The sequence below is a fragment of the Ranitomeya variabilis genome, chromosome 8 (assembly GCF_051348905.1).
Source record: "Ranitomeya variabilis isolate aRanVar5 chromosome 8, aRanVar5.hap1, whole genome shotgun sequence".
NCBI classification, from domain to species: domain Eukaryota; kingdom Metazoa; phylum Chordata; class Amphibia; order Anura; family Dendrobatidae; genus Ranitomeya; species Ranitomeya variabilis.
In genome coordinates, this window is record NC_135239.1 from 105,380,611 (window position 1) to 105,402,204 (window position 21,594).

Sequence of the window (21,594 nt, forward strand, 5' to 3'; positions counted from 1 at the left end):
GTCTGTTACCCTGATTTGTTCCCTGTCATCTTACCCGGTTAATGCTTTTGTAGATTCAGGTGCTGCCCTGAGTCTTATGGATTGGTCATTTGCCAGGCGCTGTGGTTTTGATTTAGAGCCTTTAAAATTCCCTATTCCACTAAGGGGAATTGATTCTACACCATTGGCTACGAATAGACCTCAGTACTGGACACAAGTGACCATGTGCATGACTCCTGTTCATCAGGAGGTGATTCACTTCCTTGTATTGCATAATTTGCATGATGTTGTCGTGTTGGGTCTACCATGGTTGCAGACTCATAATCCAGTCCTGGATTGGAAAGCTATGTCTGTGTCAAGTTGGGGTTGTCAGGGAATTCATGGTGACGCTCCTGTGGTGTCAATTGCTTCGTCCACTCCTTCTGAAGTCCCTACGTTTTTGTCAGACTACCAGGATGTATTTGAGGAGCCCAAACTCAATTCTCTACCTCCTCATAGGGACTGTGATTGTGCTATAAATTTGATTCCTGGTAGTAAGTTTCCTAAGGGACGACTTTTCAATTTATCTGTGCCGGAGCATGCTGCCATGCGGAGTTATATAAAGGAGTCTTTGGAGAAGGGACATATTCGCCCGTCCTCATCCCCTCTTGGTGCAGGATTCTTTTTTGTGGCTAAGAAGGATGGTTCCCTGAGACCTTGTATTGATTATCGCCTTTTGAATAAAATCACGGTCAAATTTCAGTATCCTTTGCCATTGTTAACTGATTTGTTTGCTCGCATTAGGGGGTCTAGTTGGTTCACCAAGATAGATCTTCGCGGTGCGTATAACCTTGTGCGTATAAAACAGGGTGATGAATGGAAAACTGCATTTAATACGCCTGAAGGCCATTTTGAGTACTTGGTGATGCCTTTTGGACTTTCTAATGCTCCTTCAGTCTTTCAGTCCTTTATGCACGACATCTTCCGTGAATATCTGGATAAGTTTATGATTGTGTATCTGGATGATATTCTGTTTTTTTCGGATGATTGGGAGTCTCATGTTAGGCAGGTCAGGATGGTCTTTCAGGTCCTGCGTGACAATGCTTTATTATTTGTGAAGGGCTCAAAATGTCTTTTTGGAGTCCAGAAGATTTCTTTTTTGGGTTTCATTTTTTCTCCTTCTACTATTGAGATGGACCCAGTCAAGGTTCAGGCTATTCATGACTGGACGCAGCCTACATCTGTTAAGAGTCTTCAGAAGTTCTTGGGTTTTGCTAATTTCTACCGTCGCTTCATAGCTAATTTTTCTGGTGTTGTTAAGCCTTTGACGGATTTGACCAAGAAAGGTTCGGATGTGACTAACTGGTCCTCTGCGGCTGTGGAGGCCTTTCGGGAGCTGAAGCGTCGGTTTTCTTCGGCTCCGGTCTTATGTCAGCCAGATGTCTCACTTCCCTTCCAGGTGGAGGTTGATGCTTCCGAAATTGGAGCGGGGGCTGTTTTGTCGCAGAGAAGCTCCGATGGCTCTGTGATGAAGCCATGTGCTTTCTTTTCAAGAAAGTTTTCGCCTGCCGAGCGGAATTATGATGTCGGTAATCGGGAGCTGTTGGCTATGAAGTGGGCATTTGAGGAGTGGCGACATTGGCTCGAGGGAGCTAAGCATCGTGTGGTGGTCTTGACTGATCACAAGAATTTGATTTATCTCGAGTCGGCCAAACGGCTGAATCCCAGACAGGCTCGTTGGTCGTTGTTTTTCTCTCGTTTTGATTTCATTGTCTCGTACCTGCCTGGTTCAAAGAATGTGAAGGCTGATGCTCTTTCTAGGAGTTTTGTGCCTGACTCTCCTGGAGATTCAGAGCCGGCTGGTATCCTTAGAGAAGGGATGATTTTGTCTGCCATCTCCCCAGATTTGCGACGTGTGCTGCAAGAGTTTCAGGCGGATAGACCTGACCGCTGTCCACCGGATAGACTGTTTGTCCCGGATAGATGGACCAACAGAGTCATCTCCGAGGTTCATTCTTCGGTGTTGGCGGGCCATCCTGGAATATTTGGTACCAGAGACTTGGTGGCCAGGTCTTTTTGGTGGCCTTCCTTGTCGCGGGATGTGCGTTCCTTTGTGCAGTCTTGTGGAATTTGTGCTCGGGCTAAGCCTTGCTGTTCTCGTGCCAGTGGTTTGCTGTTACCTTTGCCTGTCCCGAAGAGGCCTTGGACGCACATTTCCATGGACTTTATTTCAGATCTCCCTGTCTCTCAGAGAATGTCTGTCATCTGGGTGGTGTGTGATCATTTTTCTAAGATGGCCCATTTGGTGCCCTTGCCTAAGTTGCCTTCCTCCTCCGAGGAGTTGGTTCCACTGTTTTTTCAAAATGTGGTTCGTTTGCACGGGATTCCTGAGAACATTGTTTCTGACAGAGGATCCCAGTTTGTGTCTAGATTTTGGCGGACCTTTTGTGCTAAATTGGGCATTGATTTGTCTTTTTCGTCGGCCTTCCATCCTCAGACGAATGGCCAAACCGAGCGAACTAATCAGACCTTGGAGACTTATTTAAGATGTTTTGTTTCTGCTGATCAGGACGACTGGGTTACTTTTTTGCCATTGGCCGAGTTTGCCCTTAATAATCGGGCTAGTTCTGCTACTTTGGTTTCTCCTTTTTTTTGTAATTCGGGGTTTCATCCTCGTTTTTCATCGGGTCAGGTGGAGCCTTCTGACTGTCCTGGAGTGGATGTTGTGGTTGATAGGTTGTATCAGATTTGGAATCATGTGGTGGACAATTTGAAGCTGTCACAAGAGAAGGCTCAGCTCTTTGCCAACCGCCGTCGCTGTGTGGGTCCCTGACTTCGCGTTGGGGACTTGGTGTGGTTGTCTTCTCGCTTCGTTCCTATGAAGGTCTCCTCTCCTAAGTTCAAGCCTCGGTTTATCGGTCCTTATAAGATTCTGGAAGTCCTTGGCCCTGTGTCATTTCGTCTGGACCTCCCGGCATCATTTGCTATTCATAATGTGTTCCATCGCTCGTTGTTGCGGAGGTATGTGGTGCCTGCGGTTCCTCCGGTTGAGCCTCCTGCCCCGGTGCTGGTTGAGGGAGAATTGGAATACGTGGTGGAGAAGATCTTGGATTCTCGTATTTCTAGACGGAGGCTCCAGTATTTAGTTAAGTGGAAGGGCTATGGTCAGGAGGATAATTCTTGGGTTGTCACCTCTGATGTTCATGCGGCCGATTTGGTTTGTGCCTTCCATCTGGCTCATCCTGATCGCCCTGGGGGTTTTCATGAGGGTTCGGTGACCCCTCCTCAAGGGGGGGGGTACTGTTGTGAACTCTGTTTTCAGGCTCCCTCTTGTGGTCACTGGTGGTATGGTGTGACTTTTGCTTTGGGCTCCCCCTGGTGGCTTTGTTTGTTATCCTGCTGGTCTCTGGCTATCAGCTGGTTCATTATCCTCTGGGAGGTTCCTATATAGCTCTGTTTCTCTTTCACTTGTTGCCGGCTGTCGATGTAATCAGTGCTACTCAGATTCCTTCTGACTACCTTGCTCCCAGTCCATCCAGGACAAGCTAAGTTTTGTTTGCTCATTTTTTGATCAGCAGTGTTTATCATGTTTTCTTGTCCAGCTTGCTAAAATGTGATTCCCTCGCTTGCTGGTTGCTCTAGTGGACTGAGTTTCTTCTCACACACCGTTAGTCGGTGCGTGGGTTCTTGAAATCTCAGGATGGATATTTTGTAAGGGTTTTTTATTGATCGCATAGACCCCTGCTCTATTTTCTGCTTTCTAGTACTAGTGGGCCTCTTTTGCTGAATCTGATTTCATCCCTATGTATGTGCCTTCTTCTTACTTCACCGTTAATATTTGTTGGGGGCTTCTATATCTTTGGGGATTATTTCTCTGGAGGCAAGCGAGAGAAATTCTCTCTCTTTAGGGGTAGCTAGTTCCTCAGGCTGGCTCGAGACGTCTAGGAATTTTTTAGGCACGTTCCCCGGCTACCTCTATTTGTGTTGGATAGGTTCAGATTTGCGATCAGTCCAGTTACCATCTCCCTAGAGCTTGTCCTAAGTTTATTCACTTGCTGGTCTATTGGTGATCCTCAGCCACTAAGGATCATAACACTAATCCACCTAGCAATAGTACCTTTGGATACCCCATATCCCTTCCTGCTACCCTGGAAAGCTACAAATAGGGACTGATCCTTCCTCCACTGACTGGTCAAGGATATGTATTGTAAAATGGACCTTCTTACATCCAGTGTATGAAACTTTTCTTCCCCTGGGTTCCTAGGATTATCACAGAAAGAGGGTAATAAATTCCATAGGAGTCAGGAAATTGTAAGTACCACTTTCGGTAGATATGCCGGATCTGGTCTCAGAACCACCATGTCCTCAAATATTTGTGTGTAAGGAGGGGAAATAGACAGGGGTTGTAAGTCACTCACCCTACGGGCTGATGTCAACGCTACCAGAAGCACTATTTTAAGAGTGAGGAGTTTTACCGATGATTCCTGCAAAGGCTCAAATGGACTCCTAGTTAGAGCTTCTAAAACCATATTCAAATCCCACAGGGGAACCCTCTGAACTACCACCGGTCTAGATCTACTACATGATTTTATAAAGCAGGACAGCCACCTATTGGAGGCTAGATTACAATTATATAAGGCTCCTAACGCCGACACTTGTACCTTGAGCGTATTGGTTGCCAACCTTAGTTGTAAACCCGCTTGGAGAAACGCTAAAATAGTACCCACAGGAGCCTCATCCCCCAAAGGTTGTCCCGAAAAATCTAGAAACTTCTTCCATGTTCTACCATAAATTCTTGACGTGACCGGTTTTCTACTTTTCAACAAGGTGGAGAATAGCCCTGGTGAAAACCCCTGCCGACTCAGTAATGCCCTCTCAAATTCCAGGCTGCAAGATGGAAGCCCTTCACCTGAGAGTGGCATATTGGACCCTGGGTAAGCAGGTCTGGAATTTCTCCGCCGTGATTCAGCACTAGGGCTCCCATCAGGACAGGAAACCCAACTGAAGCGAGGGAGAGGTACCGCCCTTTTATTTCAGTAGGTTTCCTGTCCTGACTGGGCGGATCCCTCTCTCAGGTGTGCTGTCATGGGAGACGGGAAAATAAGGCTATCTACCATATCCTGCGTCCCGGAGGTCTGATCTGCATCTGAATCCGACTCCGATTGAGAAACTACATCCGACCCGATGTCCGCCTTTGAGGAGGGGGAACAGGTAGAGAGGTATTCTAGATGACGCTGCGGGGTCCGGTGAACTGGATGAGGAGTTAGACAAGAGTCCTCTTCCCAGATCTTTTCTCTAATCTGTCCCTGTGAGAGTCGTGGTCAGGTGCGTGCGGATCACCGTGGGAGGCGTTCGTGGCACTGGTGGCAGAGGATAGAAGCGGCATGCGTTGCAGGACCTGTACCAGGGACTGGAACACTTTAGTCAGGTCTGAGACTGACAGACATGGCAACAGCCCACTCCAGGGGAGTGCACTCATCCAGAGTATTAGGGGCTTCCTGAGGGACGGACATGGTGGAAGGACTGCAGGATAGACAGAAGGGCGACGGCTGGCCTGAAGCCCACTTTCTCTTACAGCGGGCACAAGCGTTGTGGGTCACCGTAAAATTGTAGCCGGAGGCCTCTGTGGGGTTGGGCATAGGTAGAGTCTGTGTGAAAACTGCAGTAGGACGCTATAAGGGCGATATTGCTGAGGGGAGTTAAGCCGAAGAAAGAAGCCAGGGGATGCAGAGCCTACCAGACACACAGAGAATATGCAGCGACAGCGCAGATAGCTGCGTCCACCTCCTTATCCGTGGAGATGCTGAAGAAGCTCGGCTGCCAAGATGGACGCTGTACTCCCAGGCCACGCACCACGCTGAAGCGAGCAGTGGGCGGGGTTATGGTTGCATTCAGGTGCGCAGAAAGAGGGGCATTCCCAGGAGAAGAGAGTGAAATCAGCATCCTGATAAGCTGACATGTCTGAGAGGGCGTGTCAGTGTGAGAGAGAACCCAACACCAGTGCCGGGACAGACGCACAGGAAAGGGGGCGTGCCCAGCGCTGGAAAACGAAAGTGCAGCTGTGATAGGCTAAACCAGAAAAGGAGGCGTGGCCTAAACTGAGAATAGCCGGGGGAAACAAGGACTGCAAAATGCCGGGAACCGCGCGTTATGGAGAAAAAGGGGCGCAAAATTTGAAAGTTAGTGCAGGAGCCTGAATATCAGGTGAGCGCTGGCGTGGGGAGGTTGAAGTCTCACTACCTTGCTTGAATCCGGCTCCTCTTCATGGATTAGAATCATGTCAGGATCCCTCGGGAGAGGAAGAGGGTCCTGGGAGAGAACATCCTCCTTCCCGCATCGTCTCCGGACGGTGCAGAAGACTGCGTCAATCCCTTACGAGAAGGGGGGAGGTCACCAAGTGTGACCACAATCTTCCTCTCAGCCCTCTCCGAGAAGAGGGGTGAGGAGGGGAAAAGGCGAGGACTGGCCACCAAGAGTCACCCTGAACACCCGAATAGTGACAGGGGACAGAGTCCTGCCAGCGGATCCGAGAGTGGGCGATGTGGGTAATACCACACTGCTCTCTCGGCCGCATAAATGTGGGAAAAACAGGGTGAGAATCTGCACCCTGTTACCCGAAGAATAAATCTGAAAAAGAAAGGGAAAATGATTAATAAACACACAAAATTCCTGTAAAAGAAGATAATGCAGATCTGGTGGTTAGATCCAGGTAAGCATCCTACAGACACTAAGCAAAAACTGAGTTGACTTGTGCCTGTCGGGCGGGTGTATACTGCCGAGGAGCAGTTATTTTTTCCTTATTTCCATAGTGTCAGCCTCCTAGCGACCGCAGCATACACCCATGGTAACCTGTGCCCCCAATGAAGAGAGAAAGAAATTGAGAATTTTGCAATTTTCAAAATTTAGATCCTTAAACCTGTTAGACATGCTGGTGCAAAATAATTTATAATTTCCCACATGTCTACTTTACATCTGCATAATTTTGTTAAATTTACAAAAGTTTTTTTTTTTTTTTTTAAAAGAGACCACATCACTTTTGAAGTGACTTTGAGGGGCCTATATGCCAGAAAGTACCCAAAAGTGACATCATTCTAAATTCTGCACCCCTCAAAGTGCTCAAAACCACATTCCGGAAGTTTATTAAACCTTTAATAGCTTCACAAGAATTAAAGCCATGTGGAAAGAAAAACTGAACATTTTAATTTTTCCCACAAAAAAGTTGATTTAAACAAAAATGTATTTTCTCAAGGGTAACAAGAGAAAATCAACTTTACAATTTGCTGTGCAATTTCTTAAGTACACCGATGCTCCATATGTGGAGGAAAACCACTGTTTGGGCGCACAGAAGAGCTCGAAGGGAAGGATCGCCATGTGACTTTTGGAGTGCAAATTTTTCTGAAATAAATATTACATGCAATGTCGCGTTTGGAGAGCCTCTGATGTGCCTAAACAGTGGACACCCACCACAAGTGACCCCATTTTGGAAACTATACCACCCAAGGAACTTATCTAGACATGTGTTGAGCACCTCTAACCCACAAGTGCTTCACAGAATTTTATAACATTCAGTCGTGAAAATGAAAAAAATACATTTTTCCTGCAAAATGTTGCTTCGGCCCCAATGCTTTCATTTTCTAAAGGGTAACAGGAGAAAAGAACCATACAATTTGTTGTGCAATGTGTTCCGAGTACACAGATATAGGCGATATGTGGTGAAAAACCACTGTTTGGCAACACGACAGAGCTCGGAAGGGAAGGAGCACTATTTGAGTTCTGGAGTTCCATTATGGGACAATTTGTGGATGCAAATTCACATTTGAAGAGCACCTGACATGTAAAACAGCAGGAATCCCCACAAGTGATCACATTTTGGAAAACTAAAGCTCTTGAGTAAAGGTACCTTCACACGAAACGACATTATAACGATATCGCTAGCAATCCGTGACGTTGCAGCGTCCTCGCTAGCGATATCGTTTCGTTTGACACGCAGCAGCGATCAGGATCCTGCTGTGATGTCGCTGGTCGCTGAATAAAGTCCAGAACTTTATTTGGTCGTCCGATCGCTGTGTATCGTTGTGTTTGAAAGCAAAAGCAACGATACCAGCGATATTTTACACTGGTAACCAGGGTAAACATCGGGTTACTAAGCGCAGGGCCGCGCTTAGTTACCCGATGTTTACCCTGGTTACTAGCGTAAAATGTAAAAAAAACAAACAGCACATACTCACATTGCGTCCCCTGCAGTCTGCTTCCTCCTCTGACTCAGCGCCGCAAAGTGAAAGTGAAAGCAGCACAGCGGTGACGTCACCGCTCTGCTCTCACTGTACGGCGCTCAGTCAGTCAGGAAGTGGACGCAGGGGGACGTGAATGTAAGTATGTGCTGTTTGTTTTTTTTAGATTTTACGCTGGTAACCAGGGTAAACATCGGGTTACTAAGCGCGGCCCTGCGCTTAGTTACCCGATGTTTACCCTGGTTACCCGGGGACCTCGGCATAGTTGATCGCTGGAGAGCGGTCTGTGTGACAGCTCTCCAGCGACCAAACAGCGACGCTGCAGCGATCGACATCGTTGTCGCTATCGCTGCAGCGTCGCTTCGTGTGAAGGTACCTTAAGTCATCTAGCGGTGTAGAGAACATGTTTAATCCTCAGGCGATTCATAAAATTATATAACATTGGGTTGAGTCCATGGAAAATTACTAATTTTTTTTCCACTAAAATGTTACTTTGGCCCAAAGTTTTTAATTTTTAAAAGGGATAACAAAAATAAGGACCACAAAATGGGTTATTTAATTTCTCCTGAGTGCACCAATACGCCATATGTGGTCAAAAACTACTTTTGAGGCACAGTGCAAAGCTCAGAAGGGAAGAAGAGCCATATTGCAATGCAGATTTGATGGACTAGTTTCAGGATGCCATGTCACATTGGCAGAGCCCCTGAGATGTCAGAACTCCACATAAGTGACTTCACTTTACAAACTACACTCAATGAAGTCATCTAGGGGTGCAGAGAGCATATTGACACCACATGCCACAAATTAGAATACCATTGGGGTGTGAAAAAAACAATAATCACATTGTTATTACAAATTTGTTTTAGTTCCAGATTTTACATTTTCATACTGGAAAATGGGTAAAAATGGTACCAAAATTTGTCACAATTTCAGCTGAACGGGGCAATACCCCATATGTGGATGTACAGTACTGTACTGCTTAGCCGCACAGTAAGACTCGGAATGGAAGGAACGCTATTTGACTCTCTGAGAACAACGTAGAATAGTTTAACCCCTTCATGACCCAGCCTATTTTGACCTTAATGACCTGGCCGTTTTTTGCAATTCTGACCAGTGTCCCTTTATGAGGTAATAACTCAGGAAAGCTTCAACGGATCCTAGCGGTTCTGAGATTGTTTTTTCGTGACATATTGGGCTTCATGTTAGTGGTAAATTTAGGTCGCTAATTTCTGAGTTTGTGAAAAAAATGGAAATTTGGCAAAAATATTGCAATTTTCACATTTTGAATTTTTATTCTGTTAAACCAGAGAGTTATGTGACACAAAATAGTTAATAAATAACATTTCCCACATGTCTACTTTACATCAGCACAATTTTGGAAACTACATTTTTTTTTTGCTAGGAAGTTACAAGGGTTAAAATTTGACCAGTGATTTCTAATTTTTACAACAAAATTTACAAAACCATTTTTTTAGGGACCAGTTTGAGGGTTCTATATGGCTGAAAATACCCAAAAGTGACACCATTCTAAAACCTGCACCCCTCAAGGTGCTCAAAACCACATTCAAGAAGTTTATTAACCCTTCAGGTGTTTCACAGCAGCAGAAGCAACATGGAAGGAAAAAATGAACATTTAACTTTTTAGTCACAAAAATGATCTTTTAGCAACAATTTTTTTTATTTTCCCAAGGGTAAAAGGAGAAACTGGACCACGAACGTTGTTGTCCAATTTGTCTTGAGTATGCTGATACCTCATATGTGGGTGTAAACCACTGTTTGGGCGCACGGCAGGGCTCGGAAGGGAAGGAGCGCCATTTGACTTTTTAAATGAAAAATTGGCTCCAATCTTTAGCGGACACCATGTCGCGTTTGGAGAGCCCCTGCGTGCCTAAACATTGGAGCTCCCCCACAAGTGACCCCATTTTGGAAACTAGACCCCCAAGGAACTTATCTAGAAGCATAGTGAGCACTTTAATCCCTCAGGTGCTTCACAAATTGATCCGTAAAAATGAAAAAGTACTTTATTTTCACACACAATTTCTTTTAGCCTCAATTTTTTCATTTTCACATGGGCAACAGGATAAAATGGATCCTCAAATTTTTTGGGCAATTTCTCTTGAGTACGCCAATACCTCATATGTTGGGGTAAACCACTGTTTGGGTGCACGGCAAGTTCAGAAGGGAAGGCGCGCCATTTGACTTTTTGAATGGAAAATTAGCTCCAATCGTTAGCGGACACCATGTCGCGTTTGGAGAGCCCCTGTGTGCCTAAACATTGGAGCTCCCCTACAAGTGACCCCATTTGGGAAACTAGACCCCCCAAGGAACTTATCTAGATGGATAGTGAGAACTTTAAACCCCCAGGTGCTTCACTGAAGTTTATAACGCAGAGCCGTGAAAATAAAAAATAAATTTTTCTTTCCTCAAAAATGAATTTTAGCACGGAATTTTTTATTTTCCCAAGGGTAACAGGAGAAATTGGACCCCAAATGTTGTTGTCCAGTTTGTCCTGAGTACGATGATACCCCATATGTGGGGGTAAACAACTGTTTGGGCGCACGGCAGGGCTCGGAAGGTAAGGCACGCCATTTGGCTTTTTGAATGGAAAATTAGCTCCAATCATTAGAGGACACCATGTCACGTTTGGAGAGCCCCTGTGTGCCCAAACATTGGAGCTCCCCCATAAGTGACCCCATTTTGGAAACTAGACCTCCCAAGGAACTAATCTAGATGTGTGGTGAGCACTTTGAACCCCCAAGTGCTTCACAGAAGTTTATAACGCAGAGCCATGAAAATAAAAAATAAATTTTTCTTTTCTCAAAAATGATATTTTAGCCCACAATTTTTTATTTTCCCAAGGGTAACAGGAGAAACTGGACAACAACTTTTGGGGTCCAATTTCTCCTGAGTACGGTGATACCCTATATGTGGGGGTAAACCACTGTTTGGGCACACGTCGGGGTTCGGAAGAGAAGTAGTGACTTTTTGAAATGCAGACTTTGATGGAATGCTCTGCGGGCGTCACGTTGCGTTTGCAGAGCCCCTGATGTGCCTAACCAGTAGAAACTCCCCACAAGTGACCCCATTTTGGAAACTAGACCCCCAAAGGAACTTATCTAGATGTGTGGTGAGCACTTTGAACCCCCAAGTGCTTCACAGAAGTTTATAACGCAGAGCCGTGAAAATAATAAATGTTTTCTTTCCTGAAAAATATTTTTTTAACCCAGAATTTTTCAATTTTCCCAAGGGTAACAGGACAAATTTGACCCCAAGAGTTGTTGTCCAGTTTCTCCTGAGTGCACTGATACCCCATATGTGGGGGTAAACCACTATTTGGGCACATGACGGGGCTCGGAAGGGAAGTAGTGACGTTTTGGAATGCAGACTTTGATGGAATGGTCTGCGGGCGCCACGTTGCGTTTGCGGAGCCCCTGATGTGCCTAAACAGTAGAAACCCCCCATAAGTGACCCCATTTTGGAAACTAGACCCCCCAAGGAACTTATCTAGATGTGTGGTGAGCACTTTGAACCCCCAAGTGCTTCACAGAAGTTTATAACGCAGAGCCGTGAAAATAAAAAATAATTTTTCTTTCCTCAAAAATTATGTATTAGCAAGCAATTTTTTATTTTCGTGAAGGTAACAGGAGAAATTGGACCCCAATAGTTGTTGCCCAGTTTGTCCTGAGTACGCTGGTACCCCATATGTGGGGGTAAACCACTGTTTGGGCGCACGTCAGGGCTCGGAAGGGAGGGAGCACCATTTGACTCTTTGAACGCAAGATTGGCTGGAATCAATGGTGGCGCCATGTTGCGTTTGGAGACCCCTGATGTGCCTAAACAGTGGAAACCCCTCAATTCTAACTTCAACACTAACCCCACCACACACCCCTAACCCTAATCCCAACTCTAGCCATAACCCTATCCCCAACCCTAACCACAACTTTAGCCCCAACACACCCCTAACCATAACCCTAACCACAAGCCTATTCTTAACCCTATTTCCAACCCTAGCCCTAATTCCAACCCTAAGGCTATGTGCCCACATTGCGGATTCGTGTGAGATTTTTCCGCACCATTTTTTAAAAATCCGCAGGTAAAAGGCACTGCATTTTACCTGCGGATTTACAGTGTTTTTTTTTAGTGTTTTTTTATGTGGATTTCACCTGCGGATTCCTATTGAGGAACGGGTATTTTCCGCACCATGGGCACAGCGGATGGTACTGTAAACCTGATTGAACACTGCTACGAATCCGCAGCGGCCAATCCGCTGAGGATCCGCAGCCAAATCCGCACCGTGTGCATGCACATAGCCTAATTCTAACGCTAACCCTACCCCTAGTTCTAACCCTAGTGGAAAAAAAAAATATTTTCTTTATTTTATTATTGTCCCTACGTATGGGGGTGATAAAGGGGGGGGTCATTTACTATTTTTTTTATTTTGATCACTGTGATAAAACCTATCACAGTGATCAAAATGTAGCTGGAATGCGCCCGCCATTTTGGAAGATGGAGACGTCCGTGGAGAAGACAGACGGACGGACACCGGGAAGCTCGGTAAGTATGAGGGGGGGTGGGGGGATCGGAGCACGGAAGGGTGATCGGAGCAGGGGGGTTGGGATCGGAGCACGGGGGGAGCAGACAGGAGGACAGGGGAGCGGACAGGACGACGGTGGGAACGGAGCACAGGATGGAGGACTGGGGAGGAGATCGGTGGCGGTGGGGGGGTGCAGACCAGTGTTTCCAGCCATGGCGGATGATATTGCAGCATCTTCCATGGCTGGATTGTAGTATTTCACCAGTTTTCATAGTGAAATATTACAAATCGCTCTGACTGGCTGTTGAAAGTGAAAGCCAATCAGAGCGATCGTAGCCACGGGAGGGGGGGGGGGGGTTTGAAGCCACCCCCCCTGGGCTGAAGTACCACTCCCCCTGTCCCTGCAGATCGGGCGAAATTGGAGTTAACCCTTTCACCCGATCGGCAGGGACACGATCCCTCCATGACGCCACATAGGCGTCACAGGTCGGGAAGGGGTTAAGGATAGCATATACCAAAGTGTATGTATACAAGTACCATACATATCCCTAAGAGCCAGAAAAGCAGAAACCCCCTCCTCAAGTGATGCCATTTTAGAGATTACACCCCTTTGGGAATTTATCTACAGATATAGTGATGATATTGACTGCACGGGCGTTTGCCAGAAACAAGCAGCAGCGGATGTTGGAGTGAAAATTGCAAATCTGCTACTGTATTGTCCGTACATTGTAGTACCCACATTGTAGCACCCACTTTGTGCTTCTGGAGACACGCACAGCCCATAAATTAGGCGGGCTCTCCTCGCTACAGTAATGCCAACCATGTGGACGCTAAATGTGACTTAGGCACACTAGGGCGCAGAAGGGAGGGGGACATTTGGAAGTGCAGGATTTGGTGGATTTCTTTTGGGGACGAGGAGTCAGTGCTTTCTAGAGTTTTTTTGCTACTAGTAACATTTTGATTGCGTTTTATTCCACTTTTTGTTTAGCGGTATGATGAAAAAGCATAGTTTTTTGTCACTTGCTGTTCTGTACGCGGTGATACCAAATGTGTGTATTTTATTTTTGTTTTTATGTAAATGTATGTATTGGATTAATATATTTTTTGTTCTTTACTTTGTGATTTTTTTTTTTTTTTAACCACTTTTTTTGTTTTGTCCCTGGGTGGAACATCAACTTTCTCTGCCTTGATCACAGGGCATTAGATCTGTGCATCGCATGCAGGGAGGAAACAGGCCAGTGCCTGCTCTCAGGTCACCGTACCTGGGTGGCCCCTAGGCTCTAAAGGTACCGTCACACTAAACGATATCGCTAGCGATCCGTGACGTTGCAGCGTCCTCGCTAGCGATATCGTTTAGTTTGACACGCAGCAGCGATCAGGATCCTGCTGTGATGTCGCTGGTCGCTGAATAAAGTCCAGAACTTTATTTGGTCGTCCGATCGCCGTGTATCGTTGTGTTTGACACCAAAAGCAACGATACCAGCGATGTTTTACACTGGTAACCAGGGTAAACATCGGGTTACTAAGCGCAGGGCCGCGCTTAGTAACCCGATGTTTACCCTGGTTACCAGCGTAAAAGTAAAAAAAACAAACACACATACTCACCTGCGCGTCTCCCAGCGTCTGCTTCCTGCTCTGACTGAGCCCGGCCCTAAAGTGAAAGTACAGCGGTGACGTCACCGCTGTGCTGTTAGGGCCGGAGCTCAGTCAGTGTCAGGAAGCAGACGCTGGGAGACGCGCAGGTGAGCATGTACTGTTTGTTTTTTTTACTTTTACGCTGGTAACCAGGGTAAACATCGGGTTACTAAGCGCGGCCCTGCGCTTAGCAACCCGATGTTTACCCTGGTTACCCGGGGACCTCGGCATCGTTGGTCGCTGGAGAGCGGTCTGTGTGACAGCTCTCCAGCGATCAAACAGTGACGCTGCAGCGATCGGCATCGTTGTCGCTATCGCTGCAGCGTCGCTTAATGTGACGGTACCTTAACTCACACAGTGGACATTCCAGTGTATTGCTACCACATATAGTAGTACCTGCCTCTCCCATGGACTGAATTTGTTTAAACCTTTAATGGTGTAATAAAGACTACGAAATCAATGCAAAAGGGTGAGTGCCGCATTTCTTCTTCAACTTCCATTTATTTCATTCATTGTTTTATGCTGAGCACCTATTACCCGACATTTTGCAAAACTGCACGTTGGTCTAACTTACAGATCCACCATCTAAAATAGCGCATATGACCCTGGTGCCGTTCTTTCATTTCCCTATGTTGGCCACATATAGTAGTGTTGGGAGCAGAATCTTCAGTAATATATAGTCCCATTAGCCTTCTGCTTTCTGTCAGTTCTTATAAGTAGGAGGCATTTGAGAGCAGTGTGACGCTGGAGTACAGGGAGTCTGGGAGCTCTTTTCTGGTGTTAGAATTCTGCAGTTATTCGCCATATGGACTTGTCTTCTATATTGCTGCTCTCCTTGTCTCTTTGACAGATATACATGGAGGAACAAGCAGATGGTGGAGCTGGGTGGGGAGGAGAAGAGAGTCACTGAGCTCACAGAAGGGCTTGAAAAGATATCCTGCAGATGGCAGGAAGTCAGAGACTGACATGCTGCCTGCACAGGGCAATGGCAATCCCAGTCTGACCACGTGACACAGCTTCCCATAATGAAAGGGTCTGAAATGTGGGGATGAAAGTAAGGAGGGACTAATCTAACTTCACTGATAGTAATTGGTGATTATTTCCAAAACTTTTTCTGCTTTCATTCTACTTTAAGTGCCAAGGTTTATATATATATATATATATATATATATATATATATATATATATATATATATATATATATATATATATATATATATATATATATCTATATATCTATATATCTATATATATATATATCTATATCTATATATCTATATATATATATATCTATATCTATATATCTATATATATATATATATATCTCTATATATCTATATATCTCTATATATCTATATATATATATATATCTATATATATATCTTATACAAAGATTATTGATTATTTTCTGGTTAGCCAATAAAAGGTATCACTCCTAGAATACTTTTGTCATCATTGGGCAGAAAAGTATTCATATCGTTTTTTCTGGCTAACATGGTACCACGATACAATTTGTTATTGTACATCATTATACCAAGAGACAATTTTTCCCATGAATGTAGATTGTAAGAGACTGCGTTTGGCAGGGCAAGTTGCAGATTTAATATTTGACCTCTTTATTTGGGATGTGGGGGAGAGGAAGGTGTTGGGAGGAGGGTGGAAGATGCACTTACATTATGGCACCTGTTTCTTGGTATTGAAGCACTAAAAGGATATATTCCCATAAAAATCTATTTACCTTGCAATCTCAGTCTTCAGTTTCCCAGTGTCTTCCGTCAATTGCTGAATACGTTTAGTATTAACCTCTCTTTCAGAAAGCAACTTCTTATACTCTTCCACATCAGTATCTTTTTGTTGATTAAGTAAGTGCTAAGAATGAGGTAAAAAAAACAGTTTTACTTAAAGACAGGGAAAGACCATGCTCACTATCCCTTGCTGTGGCTGACCTGCCAGAGAAATAAAGAATCAGACATACTGAAATTTTAGGGCCCCTTAAAGGGGATATGCCTGCAGGGTCCACTATCCTAAGCTGTCTATATGGGCATGCAGATCATAGAAAGCCAAGTAAAATGATACATTGATACCCGTGGTCCGATGTCTTATTCCGGATGAATCCACATTTTTCTTAAAATGTAAACAAGTTGTTAAGATCTATGGGTCTGATATAGATCTACCCAAGAGTCGGCCTTCAGAACTCATTTTAAATAAAAGGTTATTTTCCACTGTGAGACATGGCGAGCAGACAGCTGTTAGTTATTACATGTCTCACACTGGTAACACCCCCTTCCTTTCATTGAAGAGACATTTTGGAGGCAGATTCTCATGGAGCTCTGGAGTGTTGATCTTAATGAAAGATTCCCTTTAATGGTTATATATTATGGAAAAAAAGGAGATTCACTTATCACATCAGTAAATTATGGCATATTAGGAGAGCACATAATTAGAGGTCTGTGCTTAGTTCAGTAACAATCACCACCAGAAGAGAAGACCAGGTGAAGAGCAGTTTCTTGCTGGACAAGGGCAAGTGGATACTTCCATAAAGAAGCCTCAAACTGGGCCGTGTGTACCTATTACCAAATGGAGGTATGGATCCCTAAATGTGTGTACTGCAAACAGCCTTCCCTAGGAAAGGGTCACATTTCAAACTGGAAGTACATTACTAGTAGTAGATAGGGGGGATAAACACAAAACCATGGTAAATAAAAACAAAAGAAGACAAATAGGATTTCACACTTCCAGGGAGAATACAATTACTATACAATGTAGCATTTTAGCAGCCACAAACTACAAAGATCGAATGGCAACAGACACATTCATCACATTTAATACAATATTTGTGTTATAACTTAGCCTTCAGTTATATACCTGTGTTCGGGCCCTCCAGCGTTTCACATCTTCCTCAAGCAGTTTCTTCTCTGCCTGCAGCATACCACTTTTCTCGCTTAATTCAGAGTTGGATTCTTGCAGTGGTAATATATTTGTCTCAAGTTTCCGGATCTGAAATAAAGAATATGCAGATTGGAGGCATAGAAACAAAAGAAAAATACACATACACTCACAGGCCTAGACTGTAGAAGTAAGGTGCTCTTCTCTCTGGTAGTTTCCAAAATAATTTCAGATAGTCTGGGTCCAAACAGGCGAGAGCCCACAATGGGCAAGTCTGCAAGGGATTTCTGGAAGGCTGAATCTGTATTTCATGCCTTAAAGGGAACCTGCCACCAGCAAAAACACTTATGATATGGGCTTAATCAGCAGGTTTACTGCATTACTAACCTGCCCGGCACCTGCACGTAGCCGATAACTCCAGGGAGCTGCGCGGGTTCAGTCACCGCTTGGAGTATAGAGAGCGGTGACTGTAAAAGCGGCCCAGGTCCTGACTGACAGCCGGCCATTATGCAGAGCGAGGGTCAGTCAGGGCTGGGGTGAGGTTACAGCCACCATTCTCTATACTCAGATTGGTGACTGAACCAGTGCTGGCCCAGTGACAAACGGAAAGCTGACAGAGAATAAAGTTCATTTTGTCCCCGGATCATTCAGAAACGTGCAGACGCCAGACATGTTAGTAACGCTATTAACCTGCAGATTAAACCCATATCTGCAGGTTAATAGCATCTTTTTCTGGTTGCCTTCAAGCCAAAGACCTCAGCATAACACGTTGCCAGGAGGTTTGAGCAGAACTTCTTGCCTTTTACCAGCAGACAAGAGGAATTTACCTGAAGAGTGTAATCTGGTTGGTTAAGTCAGAAAGTTCAGGAGCCTGGGCATTGGATAGGATGCCATGACAACTGCATGGACCATGTTGAGATTGTTTTGTAGATGCAAGCGGCTGCAAAGAGCAAAAGTAAACATCGAGCCAGAAGCCTCAAAAACTGACTTTTCCAGAGACTCAATGCATCTGTCCGTCAGCTCTTTTAGATAGGTGCTCTCATGTAGAGGACAAGAGCACTCGTTCTTCATTTTTAAGGCATAATTGACCACCTAAACGAGGCTGTCAACTATGTTTCTTGATTAGAAGGTTCATCAGTGACCTAATACACATCTGAGTGAGAGGAAGTATCTTCCTCTCTCAAGGAGTAGGCATCCGGGAAGGAAAATAAGTAGAAGGAACTATGTGGGATGTGGCCAAAGAAGGAGGTCAGAAAGGGAAACTACAACGCAACTGCCTAGTTAGTTTCATTATCTGCTATGCAGAAGAGTCTCTGCTGGTGAGTCTGACTCTCGATGTGAAGCTGTCAGAGTACCAGAGGCCATAATGGCAAGGGGCAAACCTTCCAGAAGAGGGATCAAGGACTGGAAAACCTTGGACGGATCAGTCACATACTGAAAAAAGGCAATAGACCATTTGTAGAGGAGGGGCACACCCTTCCTGAGTGAGGTGAGGGGAGGTAGAGTGGTCTGTGGCATTACTGGTGGGTGGGTGCAGATGATAGCAACCAGTTGGCCAGTGGAAAACTTGCAATTGCCAACTGTGCATGCAAAAAAGGCAATTAGTGGAGATTAGCCTGGCTGGTGCAAGTAAGTAAGAAAGACAGAAAGAGATAGCTTCCAGAAGAAGGGGGTAACAAAGGGAGACTGGTGTGAGTCCCTGAGATGGACAGAGCCGATCAGGCCCTGAAGAGTCAGGGTCGCTGGGTGCTGTGAGGTACTGGGCTGTTGGTTTCTCTCAGTTGTCACTGAAATACTAGGTGCATGCACCAGTTAGGGCTGCGGTGTCTGAAGTGATGCAGACTTCTTTGCGGTGATAGATAGTGTTGAGCATTCCGATACTGCAAGTATCGGGTATCGGCCGATACTTGCTGTATCGGAATTCCGATACCGAGATCCGATATTTTTGTGATATCGGGTATCGGTATCGAAACAACATTAATGTAAAAATGTGTAAAAGAGAGCATTAAAATAAAAAATATTGCTATACTCACCTCTCCGACGCAGCCTGCACCTTACCGAGGGAAGCGGCAGCGTTCTTTGTTTAAAATTCGCGCTTTTCTTTCCTTTACGTGAGTCCCGGCTTGTGATTGGTTGCGTGCCGCCCATGTGACCGGGACGCAACCAATCACAGCAAGCCGTGACGTAATTTCAGGTCCTTCAGGATTTTAAAATTACGTTCCGGCGTTGTGATTGGTTGCGTCGCAGTCACATGGGCGACGCAACCAATCACAGCAAGCCGTGACGTAATTTCAGGTCCTTAAGGATTTTAAAATTACGTCCCGGCTTTGTGATTGGTTGCGTCGCAGTCACATGGGAGACGCAACCAATCACAAGCCGTGACGTCACGGGAGGCTGGACACGCGCGCATTTTAAAATGGGCGCGTGTCCGGCCTCCCGTGACGTCCCGGCTTGTGATTGGTTGCGCCGCGGTCAACCAATCACAAGCCGGGAGGCTGGACACGCGCGCATTTTAAAATTTTAAAATGGGCGCGTGTCCAGCCTCCCGTGACGTCCCGGCTTGTGATTGGTTGCGCCGCGGTCAACCAATCACAAGCCGGGAGGCTGGACACGCGCGCATTTTAAAATTTTAAAATGCGCGCGTGTCCAGCCTCCCGGCTTGTGATTGGTTGATCGCGGCGCAACCAATCACAAGCCGGGACGTCACGGGAGGCTGGACACGCGCCCATTTTAAAAAGCGCGCGTGTCCAGCCTCCCGTGACGTCACGGCTTGTGATTGGTTAATGGTGGCCATGTTGCCGGGACGCGGACCAATCACAGCAAGCCGTGACGTAATTTCGTCACGGCTTGCTGTGATTGGTCCGCGTCCCGGCAACATGGCCGCCCTGACCAATCACAAGCCGGGACTTCACGTAACCAAGTAAAAGCGCGAATTTTAAACAAACAACGCTGCCGGTTCCCTCGCTGAGGTCCAGGCTGCGTCGGACAGGTGAGTATAGCGATATTTTTTATTTTAATTCTTTCTTTTACACATTTATATGGATCCCAGGGCCTGAAGGAGAGTTTCCTCTCCTTCAGACCCTGGGAACCATCAGGAATACCGTCCGATACTTGAGTCCCATTGACTTGTATTGGTATCGGGTATCGGTATCGGATTGGATCCGATACTTTGCCGGTATCGGCCGATACTTTCCGATACCGATACTTTCAAGTATCGGACGGTATCGCTCAACACTAGTGATAGATAAAAGATGGTGGGGTGGGACAGAGCTTCAACAGGAAATAAGAGAGGAGAAGTTTTTAAGCGGATAGGCCCAGCTGCAAAAAACAGGATTTTTGGTTGCTTACCGTAAAATCTGTTTCTCGGAGCCTTCATTGGGAGACACAGGAACCATGGGGTGTATGATGCTGCCACTAGGAGGCTGACACTATGCAAATAAAAAAGTTAGCTCCTCCTCTGCAGTGTACACCCTACCGATAGGAAGTAGGATATTCAGTTAGCGAGAAAGCAGTAGGAGAAGCAACGTGTAAAAGAGAAAGAATATTATAATAATAATAAACTTTATCTATATAGGGCAAACAAATTCCGCAGCGCTCCACAAATCAACAGCTTCAAACACTCAAATAGTGTTCAAAGAACTCAAACGTAGACAGTATAACACAATAAACAGAGCTGTTCAACTTGGGAGGGTGCCGTGTCCCCCAATGAAGGCTTCGAGAAACAGATTTTACGGTAAGCAACCAAAAATCCTGTTTTCTCTATCGCCTCTCATTGGGGGACACAGGAACCATGGGACGTCCCAAAGCAGTCCCTGGGGTGGGAAAAACAGACTTCCATCAGGTCAGAGGACTTACCACTGCCGCCTGCAGGATCCTTCTGCCCAGGCTGGCGTCCGCCGAAGCATAGGTATGGACCCTGTAAAGTTTGGCCAAACGTGTGGATGGAAGACCAGGTTGCCGCTTTGCAAAGCCGTACGGAGAAAGCCCTGTGGTGTACCACACAGGAAGCGCCGACTGCCCGGGTAGAGCGAGCCTTTATCTCAGGAGGGGGCACTCTGTTCTTGACCCGCTAAGCCTCCAAAATTGCCGTTCTGATCCAGCGAGCAATAGTCGCCTTGGAAGCCGGCAGGCCTTTACGCGCGCCATCAGGGATAGCGAAAAGAGAGTCCATCTTTCAGAAAGTGGCCGTGCTAGCCAGGGAGATCCTCCCTGCCCTGACGAGGTCCAGCCTGTTCAACGATCGCTCCAGAGGATGAGTCGGAGCTGGACTAAAGGAAGGTAGAACGATGTCCTTGTTGAGGTGGAAAGGTGAAAACCACCTAGAGAAGGAAGGAAGGCGGTGGGCCTGGG

General features: G+C 45.8%; 1 protein-coding gene across 4 annotated transcripts in view; it reads right to left on the minus strand.

Moving 5' to 3' along the window:
* Positions 1 to 21,594, minus strand: part of TPR (translocated promoter region, nuclear basket protein) — a 196,773-nt gene that overhangs the window by 45,727 nt on the left and 129,452 nt on the right. For all 4 annotated transcript variants that reach the window (XM_077277613.1, XM_077277611.1, XM_077277610.1 and 1 more), the window contains exons 29-30: positions 17,224 to 17,355; positions 16,097 to 16,227 (exon numbers count right to left, since the gene is read on the minus strand). In XM_077277613.1, coding sequence (XP_077133728.1) covers positions 16,097 to 16,227; positions 17,224 to 17,355 — 263 coding nt within the window. The remainder of the gene's footprint in view (positions 1 to 16,096; positions 16,228 to 17,223; positions 17,356 to 21,594) is intronic.